At 43.7% G+C, this 19,779-nt stretch overlaps 2 protein-coding genes across 3 annotated transcripts; both read left to right on the top strand.

The window, feature by feature from the left end:
- Nucleotides 1-606: 606 nt before the first annotated feature.
- rnf144b (ring finger protein 144B) lies at nt 607-9,166 on the top strand. Of its 2 annotated transcripts, none has more exons than XM_049024154.1 (8): nt 607-728; nt 3,320-3,529; nt 4,415-4,519; nt 5,134-5,194; nt 5,463-5,670; nt 6,146-6,290; nt 6,720-6,809; nt 8,466-9,166. In XM_049024154.1, exons 2-8 carry the CDS (start codon nt 3,383-3,385, stop codon nt 8,631-8,633), a joined length of 924 nt encoding a protein of 307 aa, XP_048880111.1. In that variant the 5' UTR covers nt 607-728; nt 3,320-3,382; the 3' UTR covers nt 8,634-9,166. The 2 variants fall into 2 exon arrangements, with proteins under 2 accessions (XP_048880111.1, XP_048880110.1); XM_049024153.1 differs by lacking the exon at nt 607-728 and adding an exon at nt 814-1,383.
- A 2,746-nt stretch (nt 9,167-11,912) lies between these two features.
- sqlea (squalene epoxidase a) lies at nt 11,913-19,526 on the top strand. The gene is made up of 11 exons (XM_049024152.1): nt 11,913-12,880; nt 13,354-13,579; nt 14,407-14,584; nt 14,954-15,050; nt 15,325-15,438; nt 15,671-15,842; nt 16,339-16,434; nt 16,601-16,743; nt 17,107-17,203; nt 17,377-17,464; nt 17,555-19,526. Exons 1-11 carry the CDS (start codon nt 12,554-12,556, stop codon nt 17,745-17,747), a joined length of 1,731 nt encoding a protein of 576 aa, XP_048880109.1. The 5' UTR covers nt 11,913-12,553; the 3' UTR covers nt 17,748-19,526.
- Nucleotides 19,527-19,779: the final 253 nt, after the last annotated feature.

Genomic DNA, 19,779 nt, shown 5'->3' with positions numbered 1-19,779 from the left:
GCAACTTCAGGCTGTTCTCCCAGGGGGTGAGAGGTGAGAGAAATCAACCAGTCATTCATAAAGATAAATATATTAGTAAAAAAATAAGTACATTTACAATAAATCATTGTTATATATTGTTATGACTAACATGGCAAACTTTCTAATAAAACTTTACAATATAATTACATGTTATTACACTTAATATGCTGAAGTAGATTTTTTTATCTGACCAGTAGGGGGTGCAATCGCTTATACATATATGACCCTTACTGCCTATTTGGACCACAGCCTAATAACCCAAGTACGGAAGGCCACGTACATTAAACCTTTTAACTTTCGGCGTAACTCTATTTAACATTATATTACATTGCATCCAAACTTAGCAATATTTAAATGATCGATTTATCCTGTTAACGTCATTACTGTCTGGTCATTATTCTTTATTTAACAGTTAGGCTTGTGTCCTACACTGGGCTTCATATATTAGGCCTATTTTACAGAATGATTAGTAGCTATACGCCTATAAATGATACAGAACAAAAATATATAATAACGTATAAGAAACACCAAAAAATGACTAATTAGGCAGCGCGCTTACGCCCCCTTCCAGGCGTCTGTGCGCTGAATTCGCAGGGGGCGGTAATTCCCTGTTTTGGACAAAGCCACCTGTCGGGTCACCGTGATATATTCTAAGGACAGCATCGGCAGAGAATGGACTTACCCAGCACATCGTCGGGACACAACAGGTAAATCACTATATTAATTCCTAATATATATGAATTTAATGGCTTTTCAGTATGAACCCCATTTACACAGAAAAACACACGAGAATATAAGAATTAGGAAAGAAATTTCTCAGGTACAAACCGGTGACTACAGTTTTTAACTATTCCTATAAAAGAAATGTAATGGTAATAATCTTCAATTAAAATGCTGTTATTATAAGAGTTTATTATTCACGATGTTGATAATTTTGCTCTGGTTTGATCATATTAATATATAGGCCTATAATATGTAGCTCATATATTATCCAAAGCAAACAAACGAGACGTTTCGGAATTATAAGAGTATATATGTGCATGTTGTCTTTAAAAAGCTTTATCACCCTCCGTGTTACGCTGCATCAATACACAAGGAGTTAAAAGAAAAAAGCAGCTTGGCTTCGATACTGAATGAGGAAGTAGGAAGTGCTGTATTTCACCCTGGCGCCGAGATCGTGGCTTGGGGTATTTACAGTACAGGAGCAGGCTTTGCGGCTCTGGGCGTCGGGGGGCTGGAGGTGGCCGCAGCCGTTTTCGGTAGCTGTGCGTCGGCGTCGGCTGGCGTGCTGCTCTGCAGACACCCCGATGCGCAGCACTGCGGCGGCCGGACGGGCGAGGAGCGGCTGCCGAGCGCGGTGAGGTGAGGGCGTTCAGCACTGTCTGTCCTATCGAGGCATCGACGGAAGCTGGGTGTTTTTTCCCGATGCCTCCTGGATGCCCGTTTCCCCCTTATCATCTTCCATACGCGGCATTATCCGTTTACTGAAAGTGCAACATCCTCCTGCACGCTTACCCATAGTCAGATGGGCGTTTTAATATTAAACGGGTGTTTAACAGGAGGTCTTCTTATAAGGAAAAGGACGAAATCGGGCATAATTTTCACAGATCTGAATCGGATTAGATATTCCTGTCGCTGCGGCTGCGAAAATATGTTTCTTTACTGTTCTGGTTGTTTTGATCAGTTTCTGTTAAAAGTTGGGGGGGGGGGGGGGCAGGCATGTTTCTTCTTGACATACTTAGGAATGACCCACTCACAGCTCTCAGATGTTACTGTTGCATTTTTATAAATCAGGGTGAATTGGATCCGTAGTGCAGTCATCTGCACAATTGCATTTAATGCATGTTTGGTGACAAACCGCCTTTCGGGATACAGTTAAAACGCCATGAAATGGATATTAAATACTCGTTTATTTAAATGTGGAACTTAATAAAAAAACCCGTTCGTTGCTCTATATATAAGAACTCTTTGTTTTTCCGGTGAATGTTTGTTTTGTGTTGCTTTTATCTCGTAGCTTTGCCCTGTTATACTGTGGTTGTAAATTTCTGGGTGGCAAGCGGGCCCCATTCTGGATCAGATCCAGCTCTTGTCCTATCTGCCAGCCCATAATATAATAAGTGTTCTCAGATCGCACTTGACCTTTCCTCCCTGAATATAAATGACCCTGAAGCCAGGGACTTCACGGTGCGGCGCTGCATTGATGGATCGGGCCGTTCGCAGTGAATCGTTTACCACGCAGCACAATGACAGTGCAGAAATCAATATGCACACTCGCGGGGGTGTCCCAGCCCACCATCCAATCATTAATTTCCCCCTTTATTAAACTGCCGGAAGTAATGCAGTGGCGGTACCGGTAACATGCGATCCGCAGGTTACCAGTCGTCGGAGAGGGAGCTGCGTTTTACCTTCGCAATTTTCATCAGTCTAATCCGCCTTGATCTGAGATTAGACCTCGGCTCGCCTCAGACCGGATTGTATGGGATTGATTCTCCTCGTTGTCTCTATGTGCGGTTAGTGCGGTGATTTATCTGTCCGGCCCCGATCAGAGGGCTCCCCGGGGGCGCGCACGACAGCGTGGGTCATTCTGCGAAGTGCGTCACTGAAGGTGTGCTGACCCATCTGTACGGCACGCTTAGGCCTACTTGTCAAGGAGTCGCTAAAGAATATCTCTAGCGGAAAGCTGTGGAGGAAATCTTTCAATCCCATTCCGATCAAGATTAATTTATCTTAGATTAATTTAGGTTTACCTAGGATCCAGTAAAGCCAAAATGATTCTGAAATCATTGCATTCTTTAATGTTTCAAGCAGCAGATGATGAGAGAAGTTGTGAGCTGCTTTAGGAAAATAAAACCAATAATTCATTCAACAAGTCAGTAACCTCACTTGTGCAATGAAAACCCACAATATGATGAATTAATTTCTCTAGAGCCTAAAGCTTTGTTTATGTTACATTCTCCACCACCCAAGGCTACGAGTGTGTGATACAGATTTATGTGATTTAATAATACAATGTAAATACACTTTAGGGCTTTGCTAAAAGAAACCCAGTTGCACCAAATTATATTTGAGTAATCGCAGATGGGCTTGGTTCACATTGAGCAACTGGTGGCTTCCTCACAGAGGAAGGAAAGGCCAGAGTTTTCTTTACTGAGAAGCTAACGACTAAGCATCACCAATATTCTGTAGTTTCTTGGTTCTAGACCTGCTTCGTCCTCGTAAGAAACAGGGAACCTGTTTTCTTATGCGATCGCAGTGCCTGTCCCCTAACAGTTGGGGGCGACCTTTCTATTCCTGGCAGAAATATGGAGTATACACCTTCCCTGCATTTGCACCTGCCAAGCTAAAACAAGAGGCACGCGAGATGGATCCCGCCTCAGAAATCAGCAGCGTGTCGCCGGCAGACCCCGGCACCTCACCCGCTCGGATGTTCTGCAAGCTGTGCCTCACCGACTGCCCGTCAGCTGCGATGAGCAGACTGCAGACCTGCGGCTGCGTGTTTTGCACTTGGGTGAGTCCTGGTTCCTGGGTCCCGTGAAGGTCCTTTAGCACGCTTGGTGCATTATAGACCAAGCCTCAACCGGCCACACCTGTAACCGAGCAGAAAGTAATCCTGGTGATTTCAGGAAGTAGGATTTAATGTAAAATTTGCCGAAAACCCCTAGGAAGTGTCTTGATGTTGTAACTGCTGAAGGGGGAACTTTAGATTCAACAAAAACTGCTAAATCAGTGGGTGAAAATCTAGAATTACTGTGCAAGCTGTGTAATTTAAGACACTCTTAAATGCTTATTTTAGCCAGCTGCGTAATCAAAACGTCGGCAACCTTTGCTTAATTGTATAGATTTTATTGACCTTATTCATCTTGTGGACTGAGTATTCAGATTGGAGATTCATGCTCTATAATATGTTTTTTTTTTTAATGATTTGACACATTATCTTTAAACTGGGCTGTATTTTCATGAGTCTGTGTAACACATTGTGATTTAAACGTGCTCGATATAAGATCCTTCACAGCTTTCAAACCTGGTATCAGGTAATCAGATACCCATGTCACTGTAAACAAATCACAAAAGGACCTGCTAAGACTTTTGGCAATAACATGCTTGAGCTGTGGCTGTGCTTGGTGAGGCATATCTGCTATTTACACAAAGATCAGGTTTCTCGTTGCGCTCCGAGTGGGAAGCTACCGAAACCGTGAAAGTAATTTCCCTGCTGAGTGTAATTAGTACATCAAACCCATAAAAGTCGTAATGCTTACAAAGGTCTCAAAATGTTTTTTTTTTCCATTACCTTACGTATAACTCAGCACCTGCCTCTGAACCCAAGGTAAATGTCAGACAGGTATTACGCCTTAAAGACTAATATTTGGCAAATGATGTTGGCTCCCCTTTCCAGTGCCTGCAACAATATGTACAGCTGGCGATTCGTGAGGGAGGGGGAACCTCCATTACCTGCCCCGACATGGCATGCCTGAAGGGCGGAGCCCTCCTAGACTCTGAGGTACTCTATCGGGGGGGGTCAAATTCATCAGTGCTGGGAAAAGCATGTTACGTTTGCTGCCTGCTGAGATGTCACCGTCTTGCCACTCTGCCCCGTCTTTTTCCTCCTGCTGGGTACTGTAGCTTGATGTCTGGAACACTGACTAGCTCCAGAGGAATGCTTGATTTTTGTTTTCCCACCTTATTCACACAGGCCAGTTAAAGTCTATAAAAGAAATATGCCGATTCCATGACGATTGAGTAAGGATGCCTTTTTAGGAAGCCTGGTTGCAGCCCACCCGTTTGACTTTGGTTAGGGTTTGACAAAAAACATTTCCCTCAGTGGTCAATATGTCACGGTTTGGCTGTTTTGACAACACTCTACTCTAAGGCTGGGTTACTTATTTCTGGATTTTGAGACATGCTTCGCAGACATGTTGCCGGATGTCACGTTCGTCCACTTGAGATGTGATAGTATATACACAAAGCTTATTGTTTATTTGAAACACTTGTGTAGTGACTGTAATTCCATGGTCCAAAAAAGGTTTGTCTGTATCTCTCTGAACTGTTCCATGTTTCTCTTGAATCTAATAATAACCCATCAAACGCATCGCATCCCCCACCCTGTTCTTGCAGATTGCCAGCTTTGCTTCTGCAGACCAAGTTCAGCTCTACCAGCGGCTGAAATTCGAAAGAGGTACTCTCCACTAGTATGTCCTTGGCAAAATGGGTTGTAGTGAAATATGTCTGGTTCCTGGAAATCTGATAGCATTGCGTAAGGAGATTCTGAAGAAAATCAGCTATCAAGGAACCCGTCGCTTGGTTTATGCTGTTGATATCTTAGTTACTGGATAATTTTGGGTTTGCATGGACAAACATAGAGCACCCGCCTGTAGCCACACGGCAGCCATTGGCCTCCTCACGGGTGTCAGTCTCCATGACTGAACAGGATTTTCCCTTCACAGGTGTACAGCTGGACCCCAGTAAAACCTGGTGCCCAGTATTACAGTGTCAGGCTATGTGCCGTGTGCGGGCCAGTGCCGAGGGCGAGCCCACGTCCGTGCCCTGTCCGACCTGCCATGCCGTCTTCTGCTCTCTGTGTAGGGGCCCCTGGGAGGAGGGCCACACCTGCTCAGAGCACCGGCCCCTGGCCTCTCCATCTCAGCCTGGCAGGTCAGCTCGCACCACTATCCAGCTCCGTCCCTTTTCTGATTCTGTCTTCTCAAGTTACTCACTGAATTACTCAGTTACTCACTCAGTCCAGCACTTTTCGCGACCCTAAGCAAAATTTGATTAACCGAGTTGTCATTTGCTATCTTCCTGGCCATTCTGACGCACTTACCAGCCCCTGGTGGCCACTGCACTGCGTAGCAGCTGCGTAGCCAGCGTGTGCCTTGGGCCCAGCCCTGCCAGTGGGCATGGAAACTGGAGACCATGTTTTACTTTAATGCTGTCAGCACTTGTGGTTCATATACTACCATTTGCTTAGACTTCTTTGCAAAATACGAGCAGTCAGACATCCCCCGAGGGCCTGGGGGTCTCTGGGTTTATGTTTGCTTTGAAAGTTTGCCATTTAACATTCCGGACGAAGCAGATCGTCTCCTGTGACCGCTGAGGTGGGGCCTGATGCCGCTTCTTGTGTCTGCAGCGTCCACTCGAGCACAGAGCTGGACGGGTCCATAAAACAGTGCCCGATGTGCAGCGTCTACATCGAGCGGAACCAGGGCTGCGCCCAGATGCTCTGCAAGAGCTGCAAGCACACATTCTGCTGGTACTGCCTCCAGAACTTGGATGTAAGGCCCAGCGGTACCTGTGGGGGGGGCTCCGTTCTCGCTCTGTCAAGTTCTTCTGAGGTCGAGAGAAGGAACGAAGAGCATCCTGCCTTTGTTTTCTAACTTTTCATAACTGCATTCTTGTGATCTGAATTCTCGGCGTCTGACAGGCCGATTGGATCAGACTTTGGCGAAAACGCCGCCCTACTGTTATGCGACAGACATTGCCAGTGAGTTTTGTTATGCATCTACTGATGTAACACCGCTTCATGTCTTACTCATTCGTGTGTTTATGTATTTCACACCTGTGCTGACAGAGTAGTGTATAATCTGCAAGGACAGTGACGGAAGTGCCTTCATGAAAGACGTTCATTGAAGGCCAGCGGCGGGTGAATGTAATGCAAATGAGGGGTGTTTGCGCTGATGTGCTCGTTGGTGACTGTCTTACAGGGGGACATATTCCTCCGTCACTATGACAAAGGACCATGCAGGAATAAGCTGGGTCACTCACGGGCATCCGTCATGTGGAACAGGACGCAGGTGAGAAGACGACCACGCCACTCTACACCGCCGGCTGGCTGTCACTCCCTGGAACACGCACCCCCATTCCCATCTGTGCTGGGATTTTCCAGTTTGTTCACTCTAATGAATCAACCAATTCCTAACCTGACCCGACCAAAACACATGACCTCCGATAGCAATCATATATGATTTGCGTTTAAGGTCATAGCTGTTGGGGTTGTACACAGGGCTCTGCCACTTGCCTGAGACGCGTACAAAACCTGAACATCAGCTTACTGGGTAGTAAAACATTTACACATTGAACTACCCAGTTGGCTAGTAGTGGAAATTCCTAAATTACAGCCCTGGCTATAAAACGATCAGTAATTTAAAATATCACTAATAAGAAAATCCATCCATCCATCCATCCATCCATCCATCCATTTTCCAAACCGCTTATCCTACTGGGTCGCGGGGGGTCCGGAGCCTATCCCGGAAGCAATGGGCCCGAGGCTGGGAACAACCCAGGATGGGGGGTCAGCCCATTGCAGGGCACACTCACACACCATTCACTCTCACATGCATTCCTACGGGCAATTTAGGAAGTCCAATTAGCCTCAGCATGTTTTTGGACTGTGGGGGGAAACCGGAGTACCCGGAGGAAACCCCACGACGACATGGGGAGAACATGCAAACTCCACACACGTGACCCAGGCGGAGATTCGAACCTGGGTCCCAGGGGTGTGAGGCAACAGTGCTAACCACTAATAATGCCACAGTAATAACCCTTGGCGGTTCCAAATATCTAGTTTCTTGCCTTGCCTGTTTTTTAGAATTAGCAGCAGGTGATGACATGTGTTTCCCAAAGAATAATTGCTTCATTTGCCCAGATTTCATCATTCGCACCTTTTTCCAGTTCACATACACATACAGTACCAGTCAGTAGTTTGGACACGCCAAGCCGCCTACATAGGAGAGTGATAGTGTCATGTCACATGACCAGGTCACCTGACCTAAACACAGTAGAGATGGTTTTGGAGGAGTCTGACCAGAGAGTGAAGGAAAAGTGACCAATCAGTGCTCAGCATATGTGGGACCTCCTTCAGGATGGCTGGAAGAGCATCTCAGGAGACCACCTCATGATCAGTCAATTGAGGCAAAGGGCCTTGCTCAAGGACCTAATGGTGGGATCACTCTGCTGATTTGAACTAGTAGCCCTCTGAGTCCCAACCCACAGAGTTGCCCCCCCGGCCCCCAAGGGCATTTCTAATACTTTTTTGTTCAGGGCATAACATGGAAGTCAAGTCTTGAGTCAAAACATTGCAAGTCCGAGTCAAGTCTCAAGTGATTTGCCCTCAAGTCCAAGTCAAATCTCAGTCTTTCCATCATTTTTGCTGTCAAATCACACGTCATCACATTTGTGACTTGAGTTCAAGTCGATTCCCGAGTCAGTGACTCGAGTCCCCCCTCTGGGGCATAATTTCATAAATTTTATTTCATAGTTTTGATGTCTTTATAATTATTTTAAAATGTAGAGAATGGTACACATAAACCTTTCTGTGGGTAGGAGCGTCCAGACTTATGGCTGATATGTCCTTTCCATACTGCAGTATAAATACTTTTGTATATATAATACTTTAAATGTACCAGAATGTCTTGCCCCCCCCATAGCCAATCGCATGTCCCCCTCGGCAGGTGGTCGGCATCCTGGTGGGCGTCAGCGTCATCGTGCTGGTGACATCGCCACTCCTCCTGCTGGCCTCGCCCTGTGTCATGTGCTGCATCTGTAACCCGTGCCGCGGCAAGAAGAAGCGCAAGAAGAAGAAGAGGAAGGACCCGGGCCTGCCGGAGTCCACTGTATAAACGGCTACCCCCGTGCCCCCCCATCCGACCCCCTGGACCCGTGTGCCCATGTTCCATGCTCTATGCCAAACCTGTCATGTTAGGTGCACAAGTGCCTCCTCTCGCAGTGCCTGTTTGAAACGGTGGTCAACTTCTGTTTTACCTTCCATTTTATTATGCAAAAAAAAAATGTATGTATACATGTGTATATCTAAGCAGCAGCTACTACAGTTAAAGCAGCAACATAAATAACCTACAGAGATACCTTTCATGTACTTGTCTGTGTGTTATGGGAGGTGCACTGCGTACTGTATTAGACTTGGGGGAACACAGGGCTTTAACAGATATAAATAAGTGATATTTCTGCTCCGACTTGTTTTTCCCACTCGGTATGATGAACCAAAGGCTCGGACTAATCATGTGACATTTGGTATGTAAATATGTATTTATGGATGTGTTCCATGTCTTTTGTTTATACTTTGGTGTTGACAGTTATGCATCAGATATTTTGTAATATTTCATTGATTCTAATAAACAACATTATTGAAACTAAATTTAAACTGATTAATGTGTCCTGATGATAACAGCATTATGATATATTTTTACATTTCTGCATTCATATAACATTATTTTTAAGCAGGCGATTTAGAGTTTACAAATACCATCTTTCTGTACAAAACAAAGTATTTTCTTCAATCATTTTGTGGTACATATTGCACTTATTAAAAAAACAGTTGTAAATGACGCCAAAAGCTCCTTCTAAATGAATGAGCAAAACGCTTTGAAATTACACCGCAAAAGCCGCCTTTGCCCGATTATGACTATTTGCACCTTGTTTTAACAAACATTTTACTAAAGGAGGTATAATATAAATATTAGGCAATGGCAACTCGGAGATTTCCCTCGTAAAAAGTATTTCCCAAGCAATTTCGTAAACTACAGCGAAGTCAAACAATAGGGTAAAATGCCGGACTTACTAGACAGGAATCAACGGCATGGCAAATTGTTACGGCTATTGTGATCAAAATGCATTTTTAATCAAATATAGTATTTAAAAGCCTACGTGGTTTTTATTCTCGGACACAGATGACTCTTGTCAAGGACAGGTTTGTCCATGTAGGGGCAGATTGGCGATTTATGTTCACTAAAATAATAATAAATAAATTATAATAAATAATAAAATATAAAAATACCCAGTAACTTAAAAAAGTAAGTAAAGTAACAGCCTTCTCCACTAACTTATTAACCCAGTGTTGATTGTAAATATTACTAGCTCTCACAGGCGATTTTACCGAGGGTTGTTAGTTGTACAATTGCACCCCCTACTTGTCAGGTAAGAATGCTGCTTGTTGTGAAAGTTCATTAAATTTAAATTACATTGTAAAGTTTATTTGAAAATGTTGGTTGTGTCATACATATCAATATGTAATTATCCATCCATCCATTTTCTGTTACTGCTTGTCCAATTCAGGGTTCAAGGCCCCAGAATATTTGTAAATATAGTTTATGGAAATGTTTTTACTATACCTTTACAAATTTAAAATTGGACGAATGACTGGTTGAGCTCTCTCACCTTCTGTGGGAGCAAAAAAAGACAGATATGATGGTTTGATCTTTATAGTGTTAATCTGCTACTTGCCAGCGGCCAAAACAAATACTAAATGTGCAGAGTACAAGTTTGGTGCCTCCACAAACCCTGTCTGCCATCTGTCGCCGAATGCTGGAGTTCAGGAGAAGAAAGGACTGGAGATGGCCTGGATGTCTGGAAAGGGGAGCTTTCCTTGGGCGTTCTTCAGACTTTTTCTTTGCATCTACTCTTGTACAAGTCACTAGAATGTGTGGCAGTAGAAGAAGTGTGAGATGTTTCCAACTGTTGTTGTCTGAATGGATTGACAATCTAACTCCACTGAAACTTACAAAGACTGGTCTGAACCTGCAGGTTCCATGTTGAACCAAAGTCCAAATCAACTAGTAGACATCAATATTTTAGGTATGAAGGTTAACGAAAACGATGCATGGAATTTCCTTCACCTACATTGCATGATTGTTTACATGGTACATAAATGTATCATGCATATAATTCATTCTTAAAAATAAACTTGCCCTTAATACTATGAATAATACTATGAAAGAAACAAAGCATGCTGGCTGCCTGTCTACCTAGACTATTACTGAACAATATGGTCTCCAGCTCCAAGCATTGAATTTTGATACAAAACTACGGAGAGTCGACCGACCTGGAGGACCAGATGCTTGGGGTTTCTGGTACACAGTGAAGATTATGATCAGGGTAAAATCGATCAGATAGCAAAGGAGTTTTTATGATGCGTATCGATAAAAAAAAAAAACGTATTTACAACTTCAGTCAGGACTTCCTGCCGGGACACGGACATGGCCGTGCTATTTTGAGGGTTTCTTTTGTCGGTTGTGTTTCCGAGTGGATTACGTCTGCTTGGCCTGTAGGGCTGTTGTTTTTTGTTTCACATTATTGCTACTCTGAGTTCGGAAAGTAGAAAATGGCATGGTCTCTCTGGAAGAGCTGGAGTCCCGTCTCATGCTAACATCTGCTTCGATACCAAGGTTTTGTGCGCCCCCTTGTGGTTGGCTTGTTCTGCACGTTTAACTATAGTGCAGTAGACCAGTAGGACTTCCTTCGTACAAGAAGAAACCTGTATATATAGTGGAGATAATGTACATATAACCATACTCTGATTTTGTTTTTATTATTATTATTATTATTTATTTTTTTTTTTTTTATGATACGTCACAGTGGCCTGCCCAGCTTCAATCACATATAAAGAACCTGGAAAGTGATGATGAATGTATGTATTGCACGTCACTGCACATTGTCCTACAAACCATAAAACTTGCCACGCAATACACATTGCTTCTCCGAATGTTTTTCTTATTTTATTCTTACCATCGTAACTTTCATTTTCTGCTTATCTAGTGCCAATAAAGTGATTGTTTTGACCAGTTCTGTCGTCCATTCACAGCGTTGCTACTAATTATTTTACTAACTAATGGCAATATTACTAGAAGCTACACTGTCGTGACTGTTAACTCTGTAACTTAACTTAAAAAAAACTTGTTGATGAAGAAATAGTAAGATATGTCAGTATTTAATGAATAATAAAACTATTTAAAATGATCCATGATGGACATGTAATGCCTATTTTTAAATGTATTGTATATTAAACATGATTTTCTTCCCTAAAAAGGAAAACAGACATTGTGCATCCATGTTTTTGTATGTATTAATAAGAATTCTTCGCACTGAAATCTATTTTTAATGTTCTAAATAAAGCTGCCCATAATATAAAAGGAATTTAGCGATTACCCATTGGCTGTCACATCCTGTCATAGTCACGGCATCCGACCTCCATCTACCTTTTTCAGTGACATCACATCATACTACCATTCTGATAGATCCCTGTTTAACCAACAGTTCAGGATTTGCCAATGGCCAGATAGCGTGAGCTCTGCTCACCGTAAGGCAGCTCCTGATTGGTGGATTTGGAACCATGTAAGGCGGGACAAGGGCGGTGCACCACCGAAGCTGATAGGTCTAATTATCATAAAATATTCAGCATCTCTAGAAGTATTAGACTGACTGTAGAATTTCTTGCAGGGTTTTCATATGAAATAGAAATTCTACATCGCTTAATTTAGAAGGGGGGAAATAATTTCTTACTTAATTGGATATAATAAGTACATTATATTGCAAATGATACCGGCTGACAATTAACAAAATAAATAACAGATAATTTACTTGAAACGTTTTTATCTAATGGAAACTCTCATTTATTACGAATGATGTTCATTTTAAAATACATGCACTTTAAATCCTAAGCAAACTTACTAAGTGAGTGTCTTTTTTTACTTTAGAAATCGTCCCTTTTCCTTCACTTCCCATCGTAAGTACCACTTGCATCCACAATATGTGGACTTTTCTCGGAATCGCGAGTTTCACCTACGTTTACAAAAAGTACGATGCTCACGTGAACAAGGAGCTCGTGGTGGCGGTGCTGCTGCTGCTTGCCGCGGGACTGTCGCTGTCCTACGTGCGGCGCCGCGGCGGACTGGCGCTCGGATCCCCGCCGAGCCTGGGAGCCCTCTTCCGGCTGCTGGCCGCGGGACTGTCGCTCGGTGCCCCGCCGAGCCTGGGTGCGCTCTTCCGACTGCTGGCGCCGCCGCCCCTCGCCGAGCGCCTCCTCCGCGGCTCACCGTCCCGCAGGAGCGGCACCGAAGGCACCGCGTCCGAAACGGTAAAACAGCGTCTTAAGCTTCAATTTTAAAAACTGAATCCAATTGTATCTATGTACTAATAATATATGCCCATAAACTCTTGTTTAAATACCTTTGGGCAACTGTGTTGTAATATATGCCCTATATAAAAAACCTGAAAATCAATTAAAATTGATAAGCACATGTATATTAACTAAGTATAATTAAACATATTTAAAAATAGTTAATATATGTCAGTAAAATGACCCCAATCATCAAATAACTACAAGTTTAAGGTAACAGCATTATGATATATTTTTAAATTTCTGCACTCATATAACATTATTTTTAAGCATACGCTTTAGAGTTTACAAATAAGTAAACTTGAATATTTGGGTGACAGCATGAACAATAAAGTATTATTCCCTTCAGATCTGCCCCTATATAAAGACAGTGACAAACATGACGGAGAACCACACGGACAGTAAATAACAGGCTTTTCCTGTCGGGATAGATAAGCGGCCGAAGGCACCGAGTGCGGCGCGGGAGCAGCGAGTCCCCGGAGCCCGAAATCCTTATTGTGGGCTCCGGGGTGCTGGGCTCCGCTATGGCCGCAGTGCTGGGCAGAGACGGCCGGAAAGTCACCGTGATCGAGAGGGACCTCCACGAACCGGACAGGATCGTGGGGGAGCTGCTGCAGCCGGGGGGGTACCGTGCCCTAATCGACCTGGGGCTGCAAAGTAAGAAAAAAAACCTGTCTGATCTGTCAGTCTCCCAGCCCACACACCAGCAAATATAAAAAATAAGTTATGAACATTAAATAAGCAGGCAGGAATACAGCAACATAAGAAATGGACTTGAAGGTTGTTGGGTCAAGGCCCAGTTGAAGTTTTGCTGCCATTGAAAATTTTAGTGACTGACTGGCGTGGCGGCATGGTGGTGCAGTGGTTAGCACTGTTGCCTCACACATCTGGAACCTGGGTTCGAGTCTCCGCCTGGGTTACATGTGTGTGGAGTTTGCATGTTCTCCCCATGTTGTCGTGGGGTTTCCTTTGGGTACTACGGTTTCCCCCCACAATCCAAAAACATGCTGAAGCTAATTGGATATGCTAAATTGCCTGTGTGAGTGTGCCCTGCGATGGGCTGGTCCCCCATCCTGGGTTGTTCCCTGCCTCATGCCCATTGCTTCTGGGATAGGCTCTGGACCCCCCGCGACCCAGTAGGATAAGCAGTTTGGAAAATGGATGGATGGATGGACATTGATGCAGAAAATGCAAGATGCTTTAGTGGCTTTAGCCAAGACTGTCTAACATAGATAAATAGGCCTAGAAGGTTAATGCAGAAACAGTAAAAAGTTTTCACTAATATTTAGTTTAGAATTGAAAAATATTAAGACTGAAATGGGTAAAGCCAGAGAAGTGTTTGAGTGTACTTTTTTTTTAAATTTGACAAAACACAAGAATCTAATATTCTAAGATAAAACAGCCTCTCATCACCCGTGAAGATCATGAGAACAAATGTCTACGTTTTCCCTGTGTCTTGGAAACGCCTGTCGCCACTGCTTCAGATTCAGTTGAGGGTCTGGATGCCCACGTTGTGAAAGGCTACGTGGTCCATGACCTGGACAGCAACATGGAGGTGGAGATCCCCTACCCACAGGCAGGGGGCGCCATTCAATGTGGGCGGGCCTTTCACCATGGCCGCTTCATCATGGGCCTGCGGCGGGCCGCCATGGCTGAGCCAAAGTAAGACTCCTCTAGGGTCGTCATCCTTGCAAACCAAAGACACAGTTTGACCTAAAAGCTTTAAGTACCGACTGCATTTCTTAACGCTATTTTTAACAGGCCGGATATCAATCAAATGTTCGATTATCAACTCTGTCCGAGTTCACCTAGAACCTAAAGCAAAATTTAATCAGGAAAAAAACAGAGCAATAGAAACTAATTACTAAGTGATGCGTTGTTGCAGATGTGATCTTCTGTCTTTGACCATAAAAGTTAATCATTTTTAAAGGCTCATATGAAATAACAGCCATTTACAAGCAGGAAGATGTTCATCGTGGAAGATCTCTGGTTTACTGTATCACTGAACTTATGGTGCGATGTTCTTTAAAGCGTGACATTCATCGAAGGCACAGTGACCAGCTTGGAGGAGACCAGCGGATGTGTCACAGGGGTTCAATACAGGCTGAAGGAAACCGGAGAAATTAAGGCAAGGTCTTCCGGAATCACCCAGTGCACGTTTAGTTTGATCTGGCCAACAGTATGTGCGCTGTGCTGGGCAGGATTTCTCAACATTGATGTGAAATTAACATCATAAAAAGGCAGGGCATGGGGAAGCTCAAAAACACACACACACGCTTCCATTAATACCTGTCTAGCTTAGAGAATGTAGAGAATGAAGTCAAACATCATCCACGCCTTCACAGGCTTCTGGGAGTTTGAGCGGTGGATTTAAAACTTCACGCTTTTTTGATCTTTTACAGGAGATTCAGGCACCCCTGACTGTGGTTGCAGACGGCTGTTTCTCCAAGTTTAGAAAAAGCCTTGTGTCAGATAAAGTGAAAATCTCTTCTCACTTTGTTGGATGCATAATGAAGGTAAAGATCTTTCCAGGCAAATTCACACTTTTGTTCACAGGAATGTGCACAGCTACTGAAATGAATTAACATTCAGTTATTTTATTTTTTTGTTTATTTTGGAATTATTATTAGTCAATAGATACAATTGTTTCAAACTCCTGATCAGGATAATCGGTTAGAAGATGGATGGATCTATGGACTGTTGGTTAGAGCTGATTCTTTGCACCCCCTCCCCCCTCCCCCCCACTAGGATTCCCCACAGTTCAAGGCCAATCACGCTGAGCTTGTGCTGGCAAACCCCAGCCCCATCCTCATCTACCAAATTTCCTCCAAGGAAACCAGGGTACTGGTGGACATCCGAGGCGAGATGCCAAGGAGCCTCATGGAATACATGCGGGAGAGGATCCATCCTCAGCTGCCAGGTGAAGGTTAGGTGGAGATGTGGAAGCAGCACAAGTCATGGGAGAAATCAGGCTTTTTAAGTGACTGCGTGTTAGATTAGCCACGTTCATACCGCCTCAAACTTACCTCCGCCTCAGTACCTTATCTGGCCTTACTGGGTTAAACTAGGCAGTGACCATCCATGGAGAGTAATCCCATTATCCATGGGTGTTAAACCTTATTCCCCCATCACTAGGGTCTAGTTGGACTGGGGTTTACCAGTAACCAGACTATTTTCCAGAGGTGGATAGTTTAGGTTCAGAAAGTAAAAATCCAGACCAAGATTTTGCTTCAACCAACCAGTTGATTATAAGGAGTCACAGAGTATTCAACTCGTTGGTAGAAACAAAATCTTGGTCTGCATTTTTACTTTCTGGACCTGAATTATCCACCTGTAATATTTTCTGCCAAAGACGAGTATGTGTTGCTAGCGCATGTCGCTTGCCTCTGACTGAGCCGCCCGTTCTCGCTCCTCAGAGCACATGAAAGAGCCATTCCTCGACGCACTGCAGAATGACCGCTTGAGGACCATGCCAGCCAGCTTTCTACCCCCTTCTCCTGTAAACAAACCAGGTGTGATCCAACTCCATTCCGTCTGGCCCATTCATAACATGCTTTGGGGAGTTTGCAGTCAGGTGGGCTGGGAGCCTTGTCCCCAGCTTAACCCGTCTGTACTGCGACTTGTGAGATTCAGCATGGGTTCGAGGAGGATGAATGATGCCTGCTTTTCTGTGGCCAGGGGTCCTTCTCTTGGGCGACGCCTACAACATGAGGCACCCTCTGACTGGGGGTGGGATGAGTGTGGTGCTGAATGACGTTAGGATATGGAGAGAGCTCCTGAGGACCATCCCAGACCTCTACGATGAGGACATGGTGAAACAGGTAAACGAACAAGCTACCAATCAAACCATATATATCAGTGTAAATACAAACGCCTGGACCCCCTTAAAACGGTGGAAAACTCACCCCCCCAATGCCCAACCCAATGATATGCCCTTGTATGTTTGTATATGTATATATCTATTTAGTGTATACACACACACACACACACACATATATATATATGAATTACAGAAGCTTACATATAATGCAGTTTACTTGCTTTTATTAAATGCAAATATAGTCATATCACTGAAAAAAACTTACCAAAGTCATGTCCTTTCAGTTAAATAGTCATTTAATCTGAGGCTGCTGTCGTTCATATGAAAAGCTCCACTTCATGAAGCGGCATTTCTCCATCTGCAGGCTAAAAGGAAATTCCACTGGGAGAGGAAGTCTTCGCACTCGTTCGTGGTGAACGTCCTGGCACAGGCCCTTTACGAGCTGTTTGCCGCCACTGATGGTAAGTACGGCACCTAGTGGCCGCTCCTGGAATATGAGGCATACCCGATATTACACCCCTCCGAGTTTGAGGAACATGCTGCGAGGGAAAGACCCTGACCTCCTAAGATATCATAAAGCAAGTTTCATGTTATATGACATCATTTTCAGAAATGAACTATTTCCCTGGTTTAGATTCCCTGCACCAGCTGAGAAAAGCCTGCTTCCACTACTTCAGGCTCGGTGGGGAGTGCATTGCCGGTCCTATTGGCTTGTTGTCAGTGTGAGTATCTCAGCCGTCTGAAGAGTTTTCTCAGATGCTCAGCTTGCAGCTGACTGTCTGCACGCCTCACCCTGTGCGTTTGCTCCGCAGACTCTCTCCCAAACCCCTCACTCTCATTGGGCACTTCTTCGCTGTGGCCCTGTACGCCATATACTTCAGCTTCTGCTCCGAGTCCTGGCTAACCAAGCCCCGGGCGCTGGTGAGGAGCGCCAGCATCCTGTACCGGGCGTGTGCCATCATGCTCTCGCTTATTTACTCTGAGTTTAAGTACCTGATCCACTGACACTCTGGCACTCATATCAAAGTCACCGTATTTACTGCTGATGATGCTTTACCCCCCCCCCAGTTAGTGACACAGTGACATCCCGTGGAGTCCGGAATGTTTAATGCCTTTAAGCAGCCCAAGAGATCCCCCTCAGGGGTGCCTGACGATAAAATTTGGTTCATGTGAGTGACAATGACACAGAACTGTTTAAGGGGATGGTTATTGTCGTGTCCCCTGAGGGGATGTGCACCCACATCACTCTTGGCAGCTCAAACCCTGGTCACATACCAGTGCCTTTTGACCAGGACTGTATGCCTGTATCAATGTAAAACAAAGAAATCTGCCTTTAATTTTTTTCGTCTTTTCCGTGACATTCAGCAGCATTATTTGCTAGTTTGCCAATACCACAAAATTACCATAAATTAACACATTAAATAGTCCTATCATTTGTAAATTTGATGCGCTTGACAAACCAATATACTGCTAAATTTGTAATTTGTATATAAAATTCATTTGAAGAAAAAACATGGTCAGATGATTAAGATTAGTATTGTTCAATATGTTCTGTATTCACAACCACATCATAACAAATTAATTTCACCCACCCTACAGTGAAACTTACTGCCTAAATTATGGCAACTGGTAATAATTTAAAAAAATATAATTTGGTATTCTTTTGTATACAAAACTTAAGTACGTTTAACTTGTGCATTTTCTACCAAAGAAAAGAATTTCAATAAACAATATTTTCAAGCTGAACGTTTTGTATGGCGATAGTCAGATGTAATGTATTGAGGTGTTCTACTTATCTGTGCATTATGCATCGCTACATATTTCTCACTTAAGTTACAAGCTAGCATTTGTCAGACTTGTAAATTCACCCATGTGTCGTACATTTTTAATGAGCCGGACGCGTCTGCCTTTTGCTTTCAGTTAGCTCCTTGTACAGTTTGTAGTGACATTTTTACTTTGTGATGCTGTTTGTATCATTGTGGTTAAAGAAAACCACAAATATATACCCGCTGGGAGCCTTTGATAAAAAGAGGCTGATTATCTGTTTGTCGCTCGTATTGCATTTGAGCGTATTGAGAGACATAACCCTGATTGTGAAATACCAAGGCGAAGTTACTGCTAGTGGGCTTTATAAGTCAGTGACACAATTCCACGTACAAATGGCCCAAATGATCATGTATTGTATTTCCGAATGGGAAGCGCATTTGTGTGTTTCAAATGGAAGCAAAAAATTGTTCGCGTGTTTGATAGTACTTCGTTGAATGCCTATTGCATTATCGTTGGGGGCAATGAGTGTTCAAAACTGCCAACAAATATTTTGCTGATAGTCTTCATCTCCCCAGAAGAGACTTTCTTGCCGACTCACACTGCTTAATATCTCTACTGGAGTATATTTGAAGTGACTTTCACACTTTCATGTTCCGATTCAGAAGCTATTCCTGCCTAGAGTGACCAGATAATCCATGGCAAACAGGACACGTCACCTACTTCAGGTTGTAAAAACCACTTTAAAACTGAAAGGCTCATATGCTTGCCTAAATAGTTCAGTGTGTCTTGTGGTTTGACTGATTTCCAGCTATTTCACATTAACATCACTGACACAGGCATGATTATAGGGGACTGGCCAATCAGCTCACAAGAACTCAGCGCTTAAGTTGAATCCAGATACCGTCTTAGCTCAAAGTGTCTTCATTGGCATGGATTATGTGGTCGCCCTGTAACTGAATGAATTATTATCCTACGATATTTTGCACCTGTAGAGTAAAATTGCGTCGTTCACAGTCACACAGCAAGTGTTTTTTTCCTTTTTGCACCAGTTAGGAAATTAAATTAGAGCCGTGGCAGAAAACCTGGGATATTTCCTGCGGCGATTTATTCAGCATTTTTTTTCTTTGAAGAGCTTGGAAAATAGAATTACACAAAAAAATTCTTTGATTCAACTAACGCAATAGAAATGCCAGTTACTTCTACTCTCCAACGCAAGGTGGCAGCATTGCGTTTTAAACTCCTGTAAGTCGGAACATAGACTTGCATTCCG

This window comes from Brienomyrus brachyistius, chromosome 9 (genome assembly GCF_023856365.1).
Source record: "Brienomyrus brachyistius isolate T26 chromosome 9, BBRACH_0.4, whole genome shotgun sequence".
In the NCBI taxonomy this organism is placed as follows: Eukaryota; Metazoa; Chordata; class Actinopteri; order Osteoglossiformes; family Mormyridae; genus Brienomyrus; species Brienomyrus brachyistius.
The sequence above is the reverse complement of the archived record's forward strand: the minus strand, read 5'-3'. Positions and strand labels throughout refer to the sequence as shown.